Source organism: Sphaeramia orbicularis, chromosome 4 (genome assembly GCF_902148855.1).
Source record: "Sphaeramia orbicularis chromosome 4, fSphaOr1.1, whole genome shotgun sequence".
Lineage (NCBI taxonomy): Eukaryota > Metazoa > Chordata > Actinopteri > Kurtiformes > Apogonidae > Sphaeramia > Sphaeramia orbicularis.
The window spans coordinates 39,558,063-39,581,207 of record NC_043960.1 but is presented as its reverse complement, the minus strand read 5'-3'; the positions used below and the strand labels follow the sequence as shown (position 1 = coordinate 39,581,207).

At 38.0% G+C, this 23,145-nt stretch overlaps 1 protein-coding gene across 1 annotated transcript in view; it reads right to left on the bottom strand.

Moving 5' to 3' along the window:
- polrmt (polymerase (RNA) mitochondrial (DNA directed)) overlaps positions 1–23,145 on the bottom strand; it is an 87,052-nt gene that overhangs the window by 57,467 nt on the left and 6,440 nt on the right. Inside the window, exons 5-11 of the mRNA XM_030132543.1 lie at positions 15,060–15,246; positions 12,077–12,226; positions 10,460–10,627; positions 8,659–8,829; positions 5,584–5,823; positions 1,891–2,676; positions 507–629 (exon numbers count right to left, since the gene is read on the bottom strand). Of these exons, the coding sequence (XP_029988403.1) occupies positions 507–629; positions 1,891–2,676; positions 5,584–5,823; positions 8,659–8,829; positions 10,460–10,627; positions 12,077–12,226; positions 15,060–15,246 (1,825 nt within the window). The remainder of the gene's footprint in view (positions 1–506; positions 630–1,890; positions 2,677–5,583; positions 5,824–8,658; positions 8,830–10,459; positions 10,628–12,076; positions 12,227–15,059; positions 15,247–23,145) is intronic.

Genomic DNA, 23,145 nt, shown 5'->3' with positions numbered 1-23,145 from the left:
AAATTAAAATCTGAGTGGTGCCATTTTACAAGACCGAAAACAGGAGCAATACTTGCTTTAAGACAAGTGCAGATTCGCATATAAATACACACTAAAAATACAATGTGCCCATACAAATTTCTTAATTTAGGCATTTTTAATTTCACCCTAAAATGTGTTTCATCATTCAAACTGAGACCATTTTCAAATTATTAGATCAACTATGATTTTTTTTTTTACCCTTTTTATTCATCAGTTCAGATCTGCACTGTTTCTTTTAAGCTTAAAGTTCTGTTTTATCTGTTTATCTGTTTGATCTATTTATCATTTTTTTGTTTTTTTCTTTTCTTTTTTTCTCATGCCTATACTTTTTGTTGCTTCCCTGCTCTAATGCTTTTAATGTTTTATGTAAAGCACTTTAATTGTCTTGTACGTGAAATGTGCCAAATAAATAAACCTGCCTTGCCTTGCATTTTACCATTCTAAACCACTGCGAATACACATGTAATTGAAGAATGTCATGTTACCTGGTGCACAGGAAAATGAGAAATGAACTGTGTCGGATCAGGAGATCTCACTGCATTGACTATCTCCATGCAGCACGCCAGAGCTTGCCAGGGCTCATCTGCATTCATCCACCACTTCTTGCCCTGAGAAAGACAAACACAACCACATAACACACTCGCATACAAACATCAGCCAGAGAAGCATTTTTACTTTGTTTTGACCGACATTCATATCCTATTTAGCTGTTGTTACTGAGCTGGGAGAGAAAGGCAGCATTTTTCTATCTTCTGTTTTAAATATAGTATCTGGGTCTATATTTTTAGGAGGTTATTGTTCATGCTTCAGCATTTTTTTCTCTGACAAGATATTAGCAACAACTAAGATGTATTATATGATGTTGTGATACTGAGGTTGGACAACATAATCAGTAGTGAAGGGCACTAAACCTGCTGCCAAGTGCCAACATGGCATCAGTTCTTATTTGGTACATACTGAACCAAATGGTATTACAGAGTTCTGTGCCACATTTCAGCGCCACCTGAATGTCTGAGCTGGTGATTGAAATATTTGCCTTCTGGTGCTCTGAATCAAATGTTACAAGCAGTAGAAGCACCACCGCATGTGCCTTTGCCAGTTAAGGTAACACTTGTACCTGTTATATGGTAATAAAGCAAAGTTTGAAGAGACTGAAGAACAGCCTGTAGTACAATAGTAGTCGTAGAGTGTTAAGAGCAGACTACAGTTAATATATCATTAGCCTCGCAGCATAATTGCTTAAGTCATATTTTTGGCCAAATTGTGATATCTAACACTGCTAATACATTTTTCATCATTGGCTATGACATGAAAAAAGTATGACTTAGGAAATTATGCCATGAGGCTAACGATACAAATTTGCCCTAACAATAAAAAAAACTGTCCTTTTGGTCATTTTGTTGGATTTTAAGGATCAATTCAGATACTGTTTTAACCCCAGTATCTGAAAAAGCCCAAAACATATTCAGCCCTACCTATCTATGACCTCTAGAGACCAAAACAAACAAAACATGCTGCACACTTTTAATACCCTTTGGCAAAATATAGTGTAACATTCTGTTGAAAGTTACTGCCCTCTAATCTGGATTAGACTGTCTTTGTGTAAAACTTATTACATACATATTTCGGTTTGAAAGTACTCAGATATTATAACTGCACAAGGCCATTTGACCTTGAAAAAGTAGGTCAAGATCACCTATTTTCAATAGGCTTCTGCTCCATGCCAAGATGCATCCACAGTATAAATTTGGAGCAAATATGTCAATGCATTCCTCAGATAATGTGATTATGTCATTGAATGGACAGACTAACAGACAGACAGAAAGACAGATGATTGCAATACTCCTTGGTTAAGGGGTGAATACTGACATTCAGAGGGTTGTCGGCAGAATCCAATATATCGTCCATGATGGAGTTCGCGTACTCCAGCCGCCCCTCTAGTGAGCTCCTCTTCTTCAGTCCTGTCAGGTTGACGAGGTGGATCTTCAGCCAGTCCAAGCCCCTTGGACCGAGGGGCTTCCCCTCTGCAAACACGAGGATCGCCCGCGTAACGTCGCTTCCTAAGTGGTTAAAGTACGGGGGGCAGGGGTACGTACGTCCTCTGAAGTCCATGTTATGAGGAAACCAGAAGACTTCATCCCGCATATAGTTGGCAATGGAAAGTTTATAGAGAGCATCCATACGCAAGCTGTTCATCTCACCGCATTTCTTTTTAGCACTGATCACCTCCCTTTTCATGTGGGCCTTCTCAGCTGCCGTATAGGACGGATCTTGGGGGTTGAAGTGGGGTATTTTGGGGGCTTCTGACATGGGAGGAGGAATGTCTAGTTTATCACTACCCCGGTCATTAAAGATGGAGATTATAATGTCCAGCAGGGGTTTGTTGATCCTCCAGGCACAGTTACCCAGTTGGTTGAGGGAATCCATGACTGCATAGAGGTTCTGGCTTTTCTCCAACAACTCCTCATGCTGGGTGGCCCCATCTAATGTGCGCATCAGCTTGGCAGGTGTCAGCAGGTAGGCTCCAAACTTGGCAGTGGTCCAGGGGATGGGAGGGCACAGCATGGGAATCACATAGGAGTCAAAAGTCAGTTTGGTTTCCGTTGCTTCCTGCTGCATCTGCGTCAGGATCGGGTGAGGTTTGATGAAGCCGACCTGAGGGGGAAACCATGGGAAACCTGATTATGAAAGGCTCACGCTTCAGAGAACAAAGTTTCACTGAGCCTGTTTACATGACCATAAAAATCCAATAACTGGGAGCAATCAGATGGTTGTAAGGATCAGATCTGACACCTTTACATGCACTTAAGAAATATGATAATCGTGATGGTAGAGTCAAACTTCCTGTTAAAGTTTTCCACTCAAGTTTGACTATGTAACTTCCACTTTGGACTTCACACTGGAGTCATTATTTATATGTTATTATGCGATTATTTTACTTTAGATCCCAACTGGGCTGAATATGGAATCTGAACTAAAACAAGTATAACACCTTTGACTCTTACTAACTTTAGTATAATTTTTGCACTTTTCAAATTCATACTGTGGGCAAAATTAGAACCTTTGGCGGGCCGGTTTTGGCCTGCGGGCCGTATGTTTGCCACCCCTGTTGTAGCACGTCTACGGACAGGTCTGTCCAGGGATTATACGGAGGTGCGTTCTGTGCCGTACGGCCCTCACAATGAGTATGTGCAGACCATACAACCATACAAAGTGAAACTAAAGATGCTTTATGAACCACTACCACTAACTACTGTTATCTAATGTAATAATATATAATCTAATATAATAATCTCATAACTCCAGAAATTGGGTAATAATCAGAGTATTAGTGTCCATGTAAATGGGCTCAATGTTGATAACCTATCTTTTCAAAGGCTGGTTATGGAAAAAAAACACTAATTCATCTAAGTGGAGGGAGGCTTATGTAATTCCTGACTAATAACAGTAACTGTCTGTTTACTAATCAATCAAGCAAACACATACAGTACGTTCAATATTATGGCTATGATGTGCATGAGTAATGTGTTCTACCTCAGTCTTGGCACATATGTGATGCAAAAGACAACATAAAGTACAGCTTGAGGAAACAGTTAAGTAACGTGTCATAAAAATAAAAGCACTTCACCAATGCGTCCATGAGGCATACTCTCATGCTGTGCTGTAAAATCGTTAGTATGCACCCCTGATTGGACTAATCTTCAGAGAAACAGAATAAGAAAACAGGGATATTTTATATGCAGTAGTGTACATAAAATACACTACTGTTGAATTCAGCAACACAGTACCTCACTGTCAAAATGCATCAAATCCAAAAGTCCAGACTTCTTTCTCTGTCTTTCTGTCCTTCTCCCTTGACATGGTCCCCTCATTCTCCCACTGAGTCCCATGGCAGTAAATCAGCGAGCCAATTAAAGGGACACTAAAAGAGGGATTAGCCTAGAACCTATTCATCTTACTCGACCGGCCCCCCTGGCAATTCACGCAGAGGGAAATGGTTTTATAATTCTCACTCCTCACACTGGATCGGAGGGAGCTCGGGCTTTACAGTGAGTGACAGTGTCCACAGTGAAGGTCAAGTGTGTTCAGGCGCTTCATATATTTCTGCATGTTTTTAACCCATTTTTAAATATTGTACTACAAATTTGATTAATGTTTACCTTAAAGTATGTAAGAATTATGTTCCAAGTAATCATAAAATGGCCCTGAACGTTACCAGACATTAAGGAATCATGTTCATTTGAAATACTGATATCACTGACAGTAGTAGTCCAGCCAGAATATTCACATTTGACAAGCCAAGTGGCAGCCCACAAGGAATGTTTATGTTGTCATTTTGTGTTTTGGTCTGATGCTTCACCCATCATCCATCTCCCAATCTCGAAGTCAGTAGCGTTCGGGCTGAGGCCTGGCCCCGAGTGAAGAGACCGCTGGCCCGGGAAAAGAGACTGCGACCCGGGTGAAGAGACCACCAGCCCGGGAGAAGAGACTCACTTCATCGTGTCAGTGATGCAAAGTCAGACATGCCCATTTCTTCTGTCCCTCTTCAGTTCCATTTATTTTATTGAATTTCTCTTTTGAATTTATTTAGTTCTACTCTATAAATGTCATTGCCTGTACTGTATCCAATGGTACAATAAACCAATCATTAAGGAATATGACATGCTTTTTTCATGAACTATATAAACAATATTTAGCTTTTATTATTATAGACCCTATTGAAAGAGAAATTCAGGTTCTCAGGAAAATCACTGCTTATCAGTTAATCGTTAATCGATCGATAAGGTAAACCATCTAATGATTAATGGATTAATCGATAATTTGCATCTCTACTTGCCATGGTAGCTCCTTGTAGTAGATGCTCATGCTGGATCTGGCAACCCCTAGTCTGGAGGGAGGCGGAGGGGATACCACACTCTACAGTATTTTGAATGTGATTGCAGTATCACTTTTGGCCACAAACCTACATACGACTCCTTTCAGACTGAGTAGTTCTACATCTATAAACTTGCCTCAATCACGGTCATAATATCTGCAATATGACAAACTCTTTTAACTTTTATCTGTCAAAAACATTTAAAGATGTCCTGTTATAGCGTGTTACTAGTTTTACAGTAAGCTTCAGCCGTTTTAAAATACTTTGTTGACAGTTTTTTTCCCAGATATTCACTGTAGTAGCCAATTCTTTACAGTGAGGATCCTCATAAAGAACAGCTAAGAGTTTTATTTTTAATTCAACTGAATGCTTTTGCTTCATGTTAGATTCCAAGAAACCCCTTCAAGTCTAATCCCTGGCAATTTTTTCCATGTAATTCTCACTTGAAATGATCTTCTTTGGTCTGGGGATTAATGCTCAGGAATCCTGTTACCTGATCAAAGGTATTCAAGTTCTCTCATACCTGTATGCGAATAATTTTATTAGGGGGCAAAGAGCCCACTGTATGGGAAGCCCACTGCAGCAGGATCATTACCAACTCTGGGTCTGCAAATCGTGTGCTCCTTTGAAATCCCTGTGGAACTGACTGAATGAAAAAACCTGAAGGATTTGCACATTTGCTGTACCTGACGGGTGCTGCGAAAGGTGTACATGTGGTAGAGGATTGGAATGAGCTTCTTCTCGTAGGCTGGGTTCAGGATGTTGCTCTTAATTTTTAGGTTTTTGACGATCATATCCACAAGGTAAGTGCCCAGCTCCAAAGTGACAATGTACGGCCAGTGGGACTCGCCCCCCTGCAGAGTGGGCCCTGAGGTCTGCTCATTCTCCAGATTACACCAATGCTCTCTGGGCAGCACATCATACACCTACAGAGAGGAAAAAAGGAGGATTATTTTGCTATTTAAATGTTTTAGAGGAATTTCTGTGAGTGTGATTGTATACAGCTATTTTATACAAAGCTAAACAGACAATAAGTAAACAGCACTTTTAAGATCTTTTGTTTGTCCTTTGGAGAATCTGATGACAGTCAGATGCTTGTCTAACAGGGTTCCTACACATTTGAAATCTCAAAATTCCACACTTTTTCCAGACCTTAATTTCCAGGTGTCTTGGTAAAAATAATTCCAAACAGCCAACTGATCTTTATAATTCAGATTTATGAGCCAGTCGTCAGAGAATTTACATCTACCCGTTATGAGTTCTGCCAAAGATCATACAAGGCATGTTGAATAGCTCGCTCACAAACAGTGTGTGGACATCACCTGTCTGTTGAAGCAGCAGTGAAACTTGACGACATCTGGGTGGGCCTTAAAATTGGTTGGAGAAGGATAAGAACAGAAGTCTGGGCATTCAAGTTATCAATCTGCCCAAATGTTTTATGGGATGCGTAGCCTTCTGTATATGCTCTCACACAAACATTTTAGCTGCACTAGCAAGCGCCTTAAAAAAAAAATCTCTCATTTCTTTTTTTTAGATATTCAAAATTTTATGTTTTAGAAAATAGAACAGTGGTAAGAGTCTTGGAAACATAAATATTTTTCCATACATTTGTTCCCCTTTTCCATACTTTTCCAGACCTGGAAATTTATAGAATTAAATTCCATACTTTTCCATGCTTTCCATACCTGCATAGGAACCCTGGTCTAAGCATAAACCTGACCAGAACTGCATGTGCAGTCTTTAAAAAATGGAGGCATAAAAATGTGGAAAACTCGGTTAAGTATGTGGTAACTAAAATGAATATTCCATGTTAATGACAGCAACAGAAAACATGATAATAGGCTCAATTTTTAACTACAAAGGCGGCACATAAAATACCATAAAAACAAACACCTTAAGTAACTTCTATTAGAACAAGCTACTGAGTATAATGAGGTCTCGCTCATTATTTTTGATGACATTAGTGTTTCCCTAGTGTACCAAAGCATCAAAAACACTGGCAGAACACTGAGTCAGTGGGATTGTCTGAGAAAACACCAGAAAAGAAAAGTTGCAAGGGAATTTTGCAAAGTTTTCTTCTCGGGTAAATATATATATATTTTTTTATTGTACTCCATTCTAGACCACAGAAAATGTATTTATTTTAACACTTCAGAGTAAAACAGTGGCTCATTCATTGTGGTTTCTGTGCAGCAAAATACTCACAACAGAAACCATTTGTAATTTAAGACAAAACTACATGATGACAAACAGTGAAGACAGGTTTTCAGTGCAACAAGCTGCACTGTCATACAGAGGTAAAACAAAGCATGGTTTGACTGTGTGTTCACATCATTACAGTGAAGTGCAGTGTAGTTAATGCAAGTGGGCTGTGTAATGTCCACTCCACATTCCATATTCACTATTCATCTTTCACTTTTATTACCACAAGGATAGCTTTTACAGTTGTGTGTATGTCTGTCATTAGTCTTTCATTCTGCATTTCGGACAAAGTGTTTTGATTTTTCTGTGCAAGTTCCTAATGACGGTGACTGAAGATTACATTCCCACAATATCAAACATTCACATTAGTTAACATATGGCAAATTAAAAAAAAAAAAAGTCATATAATGAATAAAAGTCCTGATTTCTAATTTAAATTTACCACATACAGTTTATGGACAAAAATACTGGGCCACGTCACACCTACAGCTTGTAGAACTTCCAATTTCTGCCAATTTGAAATTTTATCGTGAAAAAAATGTTCATGCCAGTTTTTGTTGATAATCATCATGATAAAACTGTCAAATCAGCATTTATATATGTATATATACATTTTTCTTTTCTTTTTTTCTTCTTAAAGGCTGATGTTTCCTCTCTAATAAAAAATGGTTGACAATGATTACTGATGGTCAAAATATGGCAAAAATTCCAGAAATCTCAACGTAGAACAATTCCAGCACTAAAAAAAAAAATCAACAATGAGGAAAACTAATTAATAACATACTTAGAAGCCTTTCAAAGTGTAGATGAAAGTGTAAAAAGATGAAGACTTAAAGATGAAAAAAAAAAAAAAGTTTATTACAATGATATTTTCCCTCATATAAAATTATATAATTTTGGAGCCCAGACCTGTGAGCAATGAAACACCCGAATTCAATGTGTCTCAATACATTTGTCCAGATAGTGTGTGTGTGTGTGTGTGTGTGTGTGTGTGTGTGTAAACATATATATAGAGAGAGGTATAGCATCAAAATCTAGTGCCATAATAAGTTTGACCTTGATAGATGAAGATTTTGTACATAAATTTCTTTAAAATCTTACCTGACATATCTTTGGTCATTGTTTTCCAACATGCAAACTAACTTCTTGCTCAAATTTGCTCACATTTGTACGTACTGGATCAATAGGTTTATGTGCTCTGAGTTAGGGTAGTGTATGGAGACTGTTGTGAATCATTATTTCCATCAAGCCAGTGTGATATTTGCGTTGGTATGTTGCTGTGGGGGCTTTAGCTGCTTTGGTGGAGGTCTGTGCTCTCCGAGTGGTTTCATGTTAACTCTAATTCTGCATATCTGCATTTTCTCCAACACTAGGTCTGGCCAACACATTTATATTCATATTTCGAGTAAGTCATCTGAGAGTGGGCTTAATGGAGATATGAATATAAATGTGTAGCTTAGATTCACATTCTGACACTTTAATTCTCTACTGAATATACATATATATCCAAAAATAAAAACTATTAAGATGGGCACACAGAGTGAATATGTTTGCTCTACCTTTGTGTCTTTGGCCAAAACCTCTGAGTAGGAGTTGTAAATGTTGCTCAGCTTTTCCACCATTTGATTCTGGTACTTCTGTTGCACAGAGTACTTGGTGTAGACCCTGCCGCCCAGTTCTCTGGCCAAAATCTTTAGTGATTCTCCAGTGGGAGGTAGATTGGCAACACTCTGGACAAGAGGAGGACAAAACATGTGTGACATTTTCAGTAACAAAAAGCATCAAAGGTGTGTTTAAGCTGAATGAAAACCCAAATTTTTCAGTCACAGGAGGAATCAAAGAAAAAAAAAATCCTTCAGAATTAGCTCCATATCCTGAGTATGTTGTAACCAAAGGCATCACATTCTCAGAAAAGAAAAAAACTTGTGGAAGCCACCTTTCTGTCTGTAATTGATTACAGTGATATACTGTACAGGCATGCAGCGACCTCGACTTTAAAGAGTCTTGATTCAGTGTATTATGCTTCTTTATGTTTAATTTCAAATGCAAAATCCCACACTCACCACTGCATTCTCTATGATTTAGTGGCTTGGATATCATTAACTATTTGTAGACAGCACTGGTATGTCTATTTATTTATTTATTTATTTATTTCAAACATGCAAAGAAACAAAATAAAACAAAGCAAAATAAGACAAAAACAAAATGAACAGAATCTATCTTCAAGCACGTGCAAGTCTGAATTTTGCACGGTCGAAAAGGAGTAGGAAGAAGTTTAACTTATTTAATCCTACCCCTCAACTGCTTTTACACCTTTATCACTAACTTAATACAAGAATCAAACAATACCTTTTTCCTCATTTTAGCATTCAGCCACAACTTAGACATAATGCAGTAACTGAATTATACACAACAATATGATCATGGCAGCACAGTCATACAAACAGACTCAACAGTTCCACAATTTTCTTCAATAATTGCAGCATATTTATCAATTCAACATTATCCATAAACAGCCCTCATCTATAAAGCTCTGCTGGGTAAACTCCCAGAATACCTCTTTCTGTCAGTAGTTACCATCTACGTGCCTCCCAGTGGTTGCTCTTGATTGCTCCCTGAGTTCTGACAGACTTTGGCAAAACATGCACCGTGGTCATGGAATAATCTTCAAAATAACTCTTAAACTACAAACATTCATCTCTGTTCATGGTTTGAAAAGTATCATGGAGAATGCAGAGAAGGAGGGATGTCACTGCTTTTCTTAAGAGGCCATTATGGTTAAATAATTATTATTCTGTTTTATTGTTCATTGTGTATCATGTGTACATTTTATATAGTTTATAGAGTTTATTTTTAATACGAGTAATGTTTTGTGTCTTGTGGAGGAATGGACAGAGGTTAATTTTGATATGAGTGATGTGTATGAGTTATTTTGTGGAGCTGGCATTTTTTGGTTTTAAATTGAAAATAAACAAACAAATAAACAATTTTGATTTTGTAGGGCTGCTACCTTGGCCAAGTCTCCCTTGCAAAAAAGATTTCTATTCTCAATAGGACCATCTGGTTAAATAAAGGTAAGTAAGTAAGTAAATAAATAAAGTTGATCAAAGCTCCATTTGTTGCCGATACTCTGACACTTTCCAGCTGGTGCCATTGTCATACTTCTGTTTTGTCATTTCTTAGATTGGTTGGGTCATATTACACTGTAGCAATGTCAAGAAATCAAAACACAGATATGACAGACCTTACTAGATATGTTCATTTTAATGTCCTAGTTAAATAAAGCTGCCATCAGTTAAAACACTTTGAAGTCCTTGTTATCTCCCAGACTCATGGCCCGGGTCAGGTGGGTTGTATTACCTGTATCATGATGTCAACATACTCGTTATCCTCCAGCAAACAGAGGTAAGGATAAAGGTTAAGCTTGTAGTCCTTGGTGTTGGTGTTAGCCAGGATCATCTTACTGTCCCTTAGGGCCTGGAGGAGGGTCTTTCTCCAGTGAGCCCGCTGCTCGGCCAGCATCTCCCTCTGAAAGGACAACAGTACTGTCAATATTCCACCTCAACACTAAATCCAAAAACAGCAACCCCAAAACAATCCTCATTCATCAGATTCTGGATGGAGTTTTGCTTTTTTTCATAGTGACTGCATACTAAGGTGACATGTGCACCTGCAGCTCCTGTATTTCTGTGTGGGCTGTGCATTTTTTAATGTTTTCTCTTTAGTTGAAGATGTGTTTTCAATCTGACTGAAGCAGAGACACAGTCTGGATTGTGGATGGAGAGGTGACTGCGTTCTCTCCAGAGGCCTCCATTACAATACATTATTATTCTGGCCTGCCTGTCTGTAAATGCTTCCTGACCACCAGGGACTCTCAGCCTGCTCGCTTCCCACGTAGCCCATCTGCAGAGGCAGACGATCCAGGCCGGACTGTAAATGCCAGAGTTAGAAAGGAGGCACACTGCGGGAATATAATGTTTCCTCCTCTCCTGTTCTGTCAGGCCTTTATCCTGCGTGTTATTTCAAAGTTTGCATTAGAAGGGAAAAAAAATCCAATACATAACAGAGGGTATGTTTGGTTATGTGAAATATTTTACGATATCGTCACATAGGTAAAGGCTGAAATGGAATGTGAAAACAGATGAGATGCAGCTTTCACTGTCTGTAGTTTACATTATGTGCCTACGCATCGGTTTTTGCAGGATATCTGATACTTCTCCTCTAACTAGATTCAGCCTTTCTCTGTTAGTTTGCTTATTTTTGTCAATATCAATACATGATGCACTTTGATTGCTATGCTACGAGGCAATGGTCCAACATTCACTACCTTCAGTATGTAATGTTCTTATGTTATAATCAATTTGAGGAACATCTGGTACAAGCATTTCCACTGGGATAAAAAAAAATCTTATGGAGCAAGTTACTACTTCATATAAAAAACTAGAAACATGCTAGTGTTGCTCTAGCACAGATGAAGCAAGAATCAACTGCACATTTCATCACATTGATAATTATGTATAATTATGTATATATGCTCTAGTACAGCAGACCTACTTTTTAGATGTGACAACACAACACAACCCAAATTATAATAAAGCTATAAATTATGAAATTAAGTGAATTTGGCCATAAAGGAATGTTACTAATCATTTTTTATTTATAAGCCAGCCTCAGTGAAGCGAAGTACATTTGGTAAAACTCAGTGTTGGGCCAATCTTTTTTTTTTTTTTCATCTCATGAGTAAAACAAGCCTTTCATAGTAGATTCAACCTTTTAAGTATAATTATCTGAACAACAGGAACATTCACTAATATCAAAACCATTACTGTTCAAAGTTATTTTGAAATGCAAATGTTTTGGGTGACCCACCTGTAGATCTTAGAGCACACCTGGGTCAGCAATGACAGTTTGGTCTTTTGTTCTGAAACTCACTATAGTATAAATTAAAAATTCCAGCAGTCTGAACTGTTTGTTTACCATCTTGGCCATGTTTTCAGTGACGGGTTTGGCAGCCTCCACAGAGTCGATGGTGACGGTGCAGGCTTGTTCCATCCTGAGCTGTTGTCTGAAACGCTCCTGGAGCTCCTCCTGAGTAAAGTCCAGTTTGGGGTATTGATGCCCTGCCCTCTGAAGCATGAACGCACAGACACACACAGGACAGATAGAGAAAAATGATGACTGATTTCTGTGGAATAACAGTAAGATTTTCTCTACCCTGTGATAAACTTGTCTTAACCTTGGTTTAAGCTAAAGCCCCTCTAACCTAAATACAACCATTTCACTGCTAGCTACACCACCTTGAAATAATGTCTTTTATGATCAATTCAAGAAACAGAAACTGGCTTTTCAGGCCAGTGGGCAAAGGCCAATCATACTCCCATCTCAGACTGCAGCCAAGGGAGTGTTAAACTGAGCTTTAAAGCCTTGAGCGTTGTCTCAATATCATTCCTTTCATCACAATAGTGGCGATGTAAGATATAAGCGTGGTTTGGACTGACCAAGTGGCCAAGTCAGCAGCAGATAACATCGCCACCTTTCTTGTATAAGATAATTTAAAAATTGCTCTAAAAGCTGAATTCTCTCACACTCACACTGTAGAATCAAGAGGGGTGGATGTAATACAACAGTACGACACATAATTTTATACAGAGCAGAAAAGATCACATTCATATCATGGACGGCAGCCAGGGGAGGTACAATAATGCTGACTTTTAACACGTCATTATAAGTAGATGGTGGTGAAATCAATAGATAGCAAGTGAAAATATGCTGATAGAATCATTAAAAAAAAAACACATCCAAACATGCAGATTTAGGGGAGAGAAAGAAAAGGCTATTTGAAGAACTGTAGTAATACAGATGTTAGACAGATGTTTGTTCAGTCTCACTTCTACCAGTTTGACCAAGACACATAACCATCCGTCAACTACTCTGGAGGATTTCTGTTGTTGAAAACATTTGTGATGTAACAAACAGACAGACAGCCTTCCTTCCTGCCGGAAAAAAAGTTAAATGAGAGAAAACCACGCAATCTCTAGTGACAAGTTGAAGCTAGATCAAACTGCATTTTGTACGAACCACATTTTAATCAAATTCCATCTCACAACAACAAACAGTATTCTAATTAGATTGTGTGTCTGTTGCAAACAGTGATTTAAAAACCTCCAGAGACCATCCAGTCTGCTACTCCGTTATCATGTGGACCAGTTATTTGGACAGCCTTCCAACCGGTAAATGGGCCTGCCAACACGTCACAGTCATAGTCATAGTCAGATCACCAGCCGACTAGTTAGTCAGTCTTTTAATCAGAGGCATGAGTAATGAAGCGATCACATTTGACCCCTTTTTACATTTCACTACTTTGACCAAATACAGGGCCTGCTGCTCACATCACAAATACAGGCCAATAATCAGATATAAAAAAACAAAAATGTGCCAAGGCCAAAGTGAATAAGGTGTAAGGTTTGGGTCTAAAAATATTGCGAATGTACAAAAAGCTGTTAATGAATCATGTGAGAACTAGGAGGCTGGGAGGTGGGAGAGAACAAGGATAGGTGAAAGACAGAGACACAAGGCAAACGGAGGACCCATTAGAAAGCAGAGTTGGTTCACTATAAATAGGCCAGTGCCTGTCTGGCTGTGAAGGGGTGATCAAATCTTTCGAAGTCACGCTGGAGCATTCTGACAGCTTTCCCAGCTCTCTGGAGCTCTGACTCACAAAACATACACAAGGCTCAGCCTTAGCAATAACATTTATTACCTTTGCCAAGAACGTTGTGCGATCAGAGCGTTTATCTGTCTGTTAGACACATGGACACTTCTCATCTCAATTGTAATCAAATCCATAAAGGGTGGGGGAGCATTGAATACACTATTTGTTATGCACTGCAAAAGGATTAGAGTTAGATTTCCTTGGTATTGTTGTATAGCTGATTGTATTAATTGATGCCAGGTCCAATAATATAGAAAACTGAGGTTGAGATGCATCAAGAATCATTAACAAGTGAATCATAACAGAATCCAGTCATGAGGTCAGGGAAGAGTCACACTTCTACTGTCAAACAACAAACAAACAACAGTCAAACTTGTTGGAACAGCAGGATATGGGCCAAGGATGAATCCTATAGATGAAATACTATATGGGGTCCATTAAAAGGGAATACTGTCAAAAAGTTATCAAAATTGAGCTTGAACTCAACCCGGTTTCTCTGCTTCTGGGCCTTCCTAGTATACCTGATGTATATCAGATAAAACTGTATAATGTTATGGCATTCTGTGCTAGAAAAAATATTTTACAGCATTGGATTTCGGATAAAGCTCCCTCAGTTGCAAGGTGGCATAGGATGTTAATGGAATACAAACTCCTGGACTTTCTGAGTTATCTCATGCACCACAAGACCAGTACCTTGGACAGAATATGGAAACCATTCCAATAAACTAATAGACACACTAGGGCTGCACTATGTTGGAAAAAACTGACATTGCGATTTTTTAAACCCTGTGATAATATATTGTGATATGAAAAAATGCCCAGGGGGATATAACAGCTGCGTGGTGCCAACAGAAATGGCCTAAAATTAGTTGTGTTAAATCTCGTTGTGATAATGGGTGGAAGACACTGTTGCCACAGAACACATGTTTCAGTATCATTCTTATTGTAGCTGAAATAACTCCAGATAACTGACGTTGCTTTTCTTTTTGGCACCAAGTCTTCACGATGATGATGCTCAAACGATATATTGTGCAGCTCTAAGACACACTAACAAACAAAAAGGGAATACTGTGGAACAAGAAGAGTGGACTCATGGCCTTGGTGGAGGTCTATGTCTCTGATCTGTAAATACTGTTGTCACTTTTCAAAACAACTCTCGAAGATGTTCACGTGTATAAAACTTGGTTTAGATCACATCTTCTTTAACGGTTAAGCATACAGACATGTACATGTAAAGGTAGAGGTTACCTTGGTGTAGTAGTCCTGAACCAGAGACGGTAAGCACTGACTTGCATCCAGGTTAACGCTGGGCTGATAGTCGGCCTGGACGCTGCGTATGGCCTTCAGTACCATGTCTCTCTCATCTCGTCTGAACACACACTGGCTGAACAGATCCTCCACAGACAGGCCGTCCTCCTCCATCTGGTTCAGGCACCTGGACGTACAGGGACATACACAGATGCAACACATTTTTATTGACCCATAATGTTGTAGGTTACAGCACTTTATTATTGTAACAACAACTAAAAAATTATTCTATGATGGAGGTAAAATGTTTATTGCCCCGTATAATTATCTGTGCCTTCTTATGATTATCTATTGGTTACACAAAACAAGACTTTCATTTTTACTGCAAATGGGAATCAGTTATTGGCTCCAAGTCTCATCCTGGCCTAGTTGAACCCATGAGTGCAACGTATCTGGTGTTAACAAAAAGGAAGAACACAAGCTTTTTTTTTTAATGTCCATGCTGTTCAGTTTTAAAATACACTGTCAATAGAAGCAGATAATCATAACCTATTTTTAACTCTGATCCAGAAATTAATGTAGTACCTCTTCCCATAAAAGTTAGCTAAAAGCATGCTTATATTTAGCATTCACTTAGCACTGGTCATAATGTGAGAACATTAAAAGTCGATTTTCATTTGCATAAGAGATTATAGCCAATATGATGGAACAGGCTTTGGATTCTGAGCACAAGTTCAGGGTTCACAACCTTATGACCTCCTTTATGATATGCGAATGGGGCTCAGTTAATCATATCACTTGCTGGATCCCTGATTAATTCAAGTGTTAAAAAAACAGCTCCCTGCATGTGGGAAATTGGTATACGTCTTCACTAGCCTGATGGACAGTTGTAGAATATCAATGTCAAGTATTTGCACTGACAGACCTTTCCACCACGGACTGAGAGGGTGATCTGTAGCCACATAGACAGTGACAGCATCTGCAAAATATTTATTAAATAGAAATCTCCTAGACGGAGCACTGTCTCCATGACCTGACTGCAGAATACAGATAATGTGCAAACCAGTCACTGGAATACAAATGAGAGGTGTGGTAACATGATTATTTTATAACTCAATTTGGTATGTGACACCTAAAAAAATCTGCGAGGATGACAATCATGCTGGTTTCTTTTTTTTTTTTTTTTATACAAGGTCTAATGACTAAAATGTTACGTATTGGTATTCATTTGTCACGGCTTGGAATGCTGTGTTTGTTCATTACACATACATATTGACTTTACCATGTCTCCTTTTCAGTGACCCAGAAAAATGCTGGATGGAGCACAACAATATGGGAAAAAAAATCATATTCCAATGGTGATGAAAGACATGATTTTAACACTAATGGTAATTGTTCATTTCATTTCATTTTCACTGAAACAAAATATTAACATAACAATTTTATGATTAAGTCTGTACCAAACATGTATGTACGTCTGAGGAATGCGAGCCGTAGACTGGAGCACATTAAGTGGAAGATAATGGATGGATGGAACTGCATATTTTAGCATTTTTTAATTTCTTCTTTTTGTTGTTAGCCATAATAGCAATTTTGATATAACCCAAATACTGTGCTTTACTAATTTTCTTCAAATACTATGCAGTATTCTATGTACTTAGTATATTTTAATTATAAATTTGCTTCTACCGGGTAAATCCTTGTTAATGTCTTGCATACTCAGAGGTAAAATGCTCCTATTCATCAGTCTGAATAGCCTGCTGACCGTGTTTGGTTACACTGCTCCCTAGAGGTTAATAGCAGGGCTGCATGTCTAAGGAAGCTGAGGAAACCAATTTGTCACTACACAGTGAGCAGTGAGGGAGCTCAGCTTCACTCAGCACACCTTTTCTCAAGACAATTATAAATAACAGCGTGCTAATTACATTTCGGTGGAAACCCTGGCTCAGCAACTTCCAAAGACCTAATCTAATCAGACACGAGCAGGGTTCTGCACACAGTGAATGAATATAATGGTGGGGATGCTGTATTGTTTTTCTGGCATGTGTCGTGTAGCGTATGTTTGGAAATATTTCTGCAGAAAACCAAAGAGATCTGATTTTGAAGTATTTTCAGCCGTGCCTTGGAGTCGCATGTGATGCAATGTGCAATTTTGGTCCGAGTTAAATGAGAGAGGCTTGAACAAAGAAAGGATTAGTCTGGGCGCTGGCAGTGTGGTCCAGACGAACAAAGAGGGCAAAGAGGTTGAGAGATAGAGCATAATCAGCCTGGTGACTGCTCTGCTGCACCCCAGAGAGGACAGAGCTCTGGGGGACACAGTACTTACAAAGGGAAAACTTCAAGGGATAAGAGCATGTGTGTGAAAGACGAAAGAGGAAAAGACTGGTACACTGAGGCCTGGGATGCTGCAGGGGAGACTTCACAGGCAAGAGGGATATTAGAGTACAAGAGTCAGGTCATAAAAAAAACAGTGAGGAAAGAGACAGCCAGACAACAAACATATTGAGTGACAGAGAAAGTGGTGATAGTGAGGACAAGAGGTAATAGAGGGTCAGAAAAAAAAAGAAAAAGGGTTGCTTGGCCTCAGACTGAGCCGGAGTACACCACTGGAGAACAATGTCATAAGAGCATCAGCTTACAGTGATCGATGGACCAACCAGATACCTACCGCCAACCCTACTGCCCTCTCACGTGTGCTGCTATTGGATCAAGCTGCATAGGGCGATATCCCCGGGGTCCAGGAGGAGAGTACATGTGTGTTTTTCTATATGTGTGTGTGTGTGTGTGTGGTTTGTGTGACAGTGTTCAATGAGACCAGGCTGATAGAGCTCTTAGACGACTAATCACGCCGCCAGCAGCAGTGACTTGAGAGAAATGATGATATCTCATCACTTGACGACAGACTTGTGATGCAGGAGTGGTCTGTTTTACATGAGCTGATTAAAATCTGTGGCCATGTCCTAATTCACCGGAGGACTCCTTTAAAAGGACTCACCCTATCAAGGACAAAACTAAAAGACTCAAGGTTGTGGACTAAACCTAAAATACTCTCATGGATCCCACTGTATGGTGATCAAAAGAAATGAGACATTCTTCCAGTCCTTGAAAACACATGAAGTGTTAATTAAGTGCAATTTGATGTGATATTTGTGACTGAGAAGTTGCAGATTTAATAGTAATCACTGTTGAGAAGCTTCCCTCCATAATAGGTTACAGATTACCAGGCAGATTTAACAAATAATAAGTGTATCTATTTTACGGAAATTACTTTAAATGTTGTAACTTACTTTTTATTGCTTTCAAGCAAAGTATACTGATTCACATCTATATGGGTGCTTCTATGAAACTAGGTTCATTTTGGTATCTGGCACTTTTCCAGCTTTTTAGACCCAATAATCAAAGAGAAATTTAGACATATTTTCCCCCAGGATGTACCGAATGATGACCTCAGATAAATGCCAAAAAAAAATTATACTCTTGCTATGAGCAATCCCAAAATTAATGAATTTTTAATAAAATATTGGGGCCAAAAATAGGACCAAAATCAGGACATGAAAAGCTCCCTAGGTGTCAGTGCATTTGATCTGGAAAACATGGCTTGAAATGGTCTTATATATCATTATAAATAAAGACGCTGTGAAATTTGATGATCCTAGTGGTTTTTTGAATCCAGACGTGGGTTTTTCATGAATTGCAGTCCCATTCCAGGTTTTTGTGTGTAACCCATTGTGTCCACTCACGTTACATGCAGAACTTGCCCATTTAAACACAAATAAATCACAAGTGATTTTGCAACAGCGGTCATTTTTGTGAAACACTCTGCCTTGCATAATTAGTTCGATTCCCAAAATGCACCTGTGAGAGAATAAAAAGATATTTGAAAAAATAGTAGCGTGTAATTTTTGTGTCCTTTTCACCATGTTACAAGTGGATTTTTGTATAAAGAATAATAGAAAAAACTATAAAAATGTGTTTCATCTGAAAAATAGTTTCTCTTTTATCTCAGGAGATATTTATTTTTTTTAAAAGACCCATAGTGCTTCCAAACTTGCTTCATAACATTAGTCTACATCTAGTTTGAATTTTTAGCCCCTCTGTCCTGTTTTTAGGGACCAGTTTCATAGAAGCACCCTTATACAGAGATAGCTCTATCTCTATATCTTGCTATTTTTTTCCATTGGCTTTGCTGATGCATGTTGTTTAAAAATGTGCAAAGAGAAGGTGCAACACAATACATTTGTTCTATATAAAAGCTTTTTGCCCAAAACAACAAATTCAGATGTAAATCCTTTTCAAATCACCAAAATATTGACTACGTAACTGTCATTTAATTACAATTTTTTTTTTTCAATTGTTATATTTAACTGTTTTACATAACAAGTTACTCCCCCAAATCTGTAGATAACATTAGTTGTGCTGATGGTTTTGCCTTGTTTATAACATACAGCCATAAACATACACATTTACAACTAACACTGTAGTTTAGTTCTTAAACCACCGGACTTCTGCAAATGTGACTGACTGGATACTTGACGCACAAACACGATGTAAAGTAATACATTTTTGTATGTCACATGTCAGCAGAGGATGACACATGCCAGTGGTTCTTGCAAAAGTGAAAAGTAGTTTCCAAAAATGGGACCGTGAATCAGTCAACAACCGATATAGAAAATGTAATCTCTGTGACAGCGGAAACCAGACGATGGCAAACAGAAAAGATGGAGGGAGCATACGCAAAATAGCAAAGAGAGCAACTTCAACATATAACAGAAAATCTAAGCAAGTCTGGCAGGAAAATATTCAACGGTTTCTTAGTTAAGCTCCAGAAATGAACTCATGATTGACTGACAGATGGATAAACATGCTGACTTGCACATTACCTGCCATGGGAAAGAAAATGATGTGACTCCTATGCATCTATGGCCTCCACAGTCAACAGATCTGAACTGAAATGAACATCTATTTATCTTGTATGACAGGGGTGTCAAACATACAGCCTGGGGGCCAAAACCAGCCCGCCAAAGGGTCCAATCTGGCCCATGAATTTGTGAAATACAAAATTACACTGAACTGAAGATAACAATCACTTGTTTTATTTTAGGGATCATATAAATCCCTACTCGGGTCTAAAGTGGATTGGACTAGTGATATACAATCATAATAACCTATAAGTAAGGACAACTCCAAACTGTTCTCTTTGTTTTAGTATAAAAAAGTAAAATTACATGAAAATGTGTAAATTTACAAACCAGCCTTTCACAAAAAATGTGAATACTATGAACAAATATGGACAGCCTGAAGTGTCTTAAGAGAAGCAAGTGCAATTTTAACAATATTCTGCATGTTATTACATTTTTTGTGCATTTTTAGATCAAGTGTGACATATAAAGTGTAATACGCTTGTATTAATGATAAGCAGGAGCATAATATTATTAAAATTATACTTATTTGTCTTAAGAAATTTTAGGGTGTTCAGTTTATCACATTTTTTAAGGATAGTTTATAGACGTAAACATTTTCATAATGTAATTTGACTTTTTTCACTTCTAATATTTTACTGGTCCGGTCCACTTGAGATAATTTTCGGCTGAATGTGGCCCCTGAACTAAAATGAGTTTGACAACCTTGATCAATGTGATCAGGGGATAGAATTTTTCATATACATTTTTACAATGATATTGCATTATTTATTCATTGCCTGAACCCGCTTTATCCTCACTAGGGTCGCAGGGGTCACTGGAGCCTATCCCAGCTACTTATGAGTGAAGGCGGAGTACACCCTGGATGAGTTGCCAGTTTATCGCAGGGCTGACATATAGAGACAAACAACCAATCACTCTCACATTCACACCTATGGGCAATTTAGATACCATACCATACCATACCATACCATACCATACCATACCATACCAACTTCATTTATAAAGCAGTTTAAGAACTTTACAGCTGGCCAAAGTGCTGTATACGAATCATAAAACAAGGAATTAAATAAGTAAATAAATAAGTAAAAACAGTGATAAGGCAGGGTGCAAGGTGGGCTAAGAACAACAAAATACAAACATCATACAAACAAAGACAAATTAAAATCTGATAAAAACAGCATCTCACTCATTGATTAAAAGCCAATGAGAAAAAGAGCGTTTTTAGACTTGATTTAAATACAGGCAGAGACTGAGCCTGTCTAACATCTAAGGGCAACTGGTTCCACAGCTTTGGGGCAACAACAGAAAAAGCACAGACCCCGCGAAGCTTCTTTTTAGTTTTTGGAACCACAAGCTGCAGCTGATCTGCTGACCTGAGAGCATGAGAGGGGGCGTAGGGGTGGATCAGGTCCGACAGGTAGGAGGGGGCAAGGCCATTCAAACATTTAAAAGCAAATAGCAGAATTTTAAAATCAACTCTAAACCAATTAACCTATCAGTGCATGTCTTTGGATGGTGGGAGGAAGCCAGAGTACTCGGAGAGAACCCACACAGACACAGGGAGAACATGCAAACTCGATATTGCATTTTGCATGTCTTAAATGTTCTTAGAAACTGTATAACTGTTGAGTGGAATGTCTTCGTCAAAGAAGTAAATGCCTAAATAAATCAATCGCAGTCACCGATAATCAATAAATGTGCATGGAAGTGGTAGTGATTTTAATCTTTTTGAGTGATTATTTACCCTTAAAGCCAGTTTTTCCAGTTTAGAAGCCGACTATTAACTATTGGCCTATCTCTTGCAGACAAATGAGGGACTATCCTTGGGAGGTGCGATGCGTCATGTTGAAGAACTGGAGCACAGCTTATTAACACTATTTCAAAGACAATATGCTTCATGTAAAAGTGTGTTTTTATCTGTGTCTAGTGTGTGTGTACATATATATACATATATACATATATATATACACACACACACACACACACACACACACATATATATATATATATATATATATATATATATATATATATATATATATATATATATGTATATTTATATTTATATTTATATATATATGTACAGGGTGGGGAAGCAAAATTTACAACATTTAGTTGTTTTTTCTCAGCAGGCACTACATCAATTGTTTTGAAACCAAACATATATTGATGTCATAATCATACCTAACACTATTATCCATACCTTTTCAGAAACTTTTGCCCATATGAGTAATCAGGAAAGCAAACGTCAAAGAGTGTGTGATTTGCTGAATGCACTCGTCACACCAAAGGAGATTTCAAAAATAGTTGGAGTGTCCATAAAGACTGTTTATAATGTAAAGAAGAGAATGACTATGAGCAAAACTATTACGAGAAAGTCTGGAAGATACTATTAAAGAAGAATGGGAGAAGTTATCACCCGAATATTTGAGGAACACTTGCGCAAGTTTCAGGAAGCGTGTGAAGGCAGTTATTGAGAAAGAAGGAGGACACATAGAATAAAAACATTTTCTATTATGTAAATTTTCTTGTGGCAAATAAATTCTCATGACTGTCAATAAACTAATTGGTCATACACTGTCTTTCAATCCCTACCTCAAAATATTATAAATTTTGCTTCCCCACCCTGTATGTGTGTATATATATATATATATATATATATATATATATATATATATATATATATATATAGATAGATAGATAGATAGATAGATAGATATATGTACACACACACACACAAACATGCTCTTTATTTATATAAAAAAAAAACAACTCAACTTTACCTCTTATGTAATTACAGGTTGTATAAACATTGTCTATGTTTAGGAAACTCCGTGCACACAAACCCACACACTGTGACACATTTATTCCCCTCCTAAAGATGTCAACTGTGCACAGTTAGTCAAGCAATAAGTCCAGGCATGAGGGTGATACACAGTTATTGACAACAACGGCTCAATTAATAAACTTAAAAGTCATTTGTCAGGATGACCTTGTAACTACTCAGCCACAACTAAGGTACAAACTATGAAAGTTGTCGTTTGTGAAAAAAATTAAATATTTAACCCTTTCATGCATAGTAGTTACTCCAGTGGACAGTTCTTGTCCAGCTGTTCTCTTGTATATTCATGAGTTTTGTTGGTTTAGTTCCATATCAGCCAACA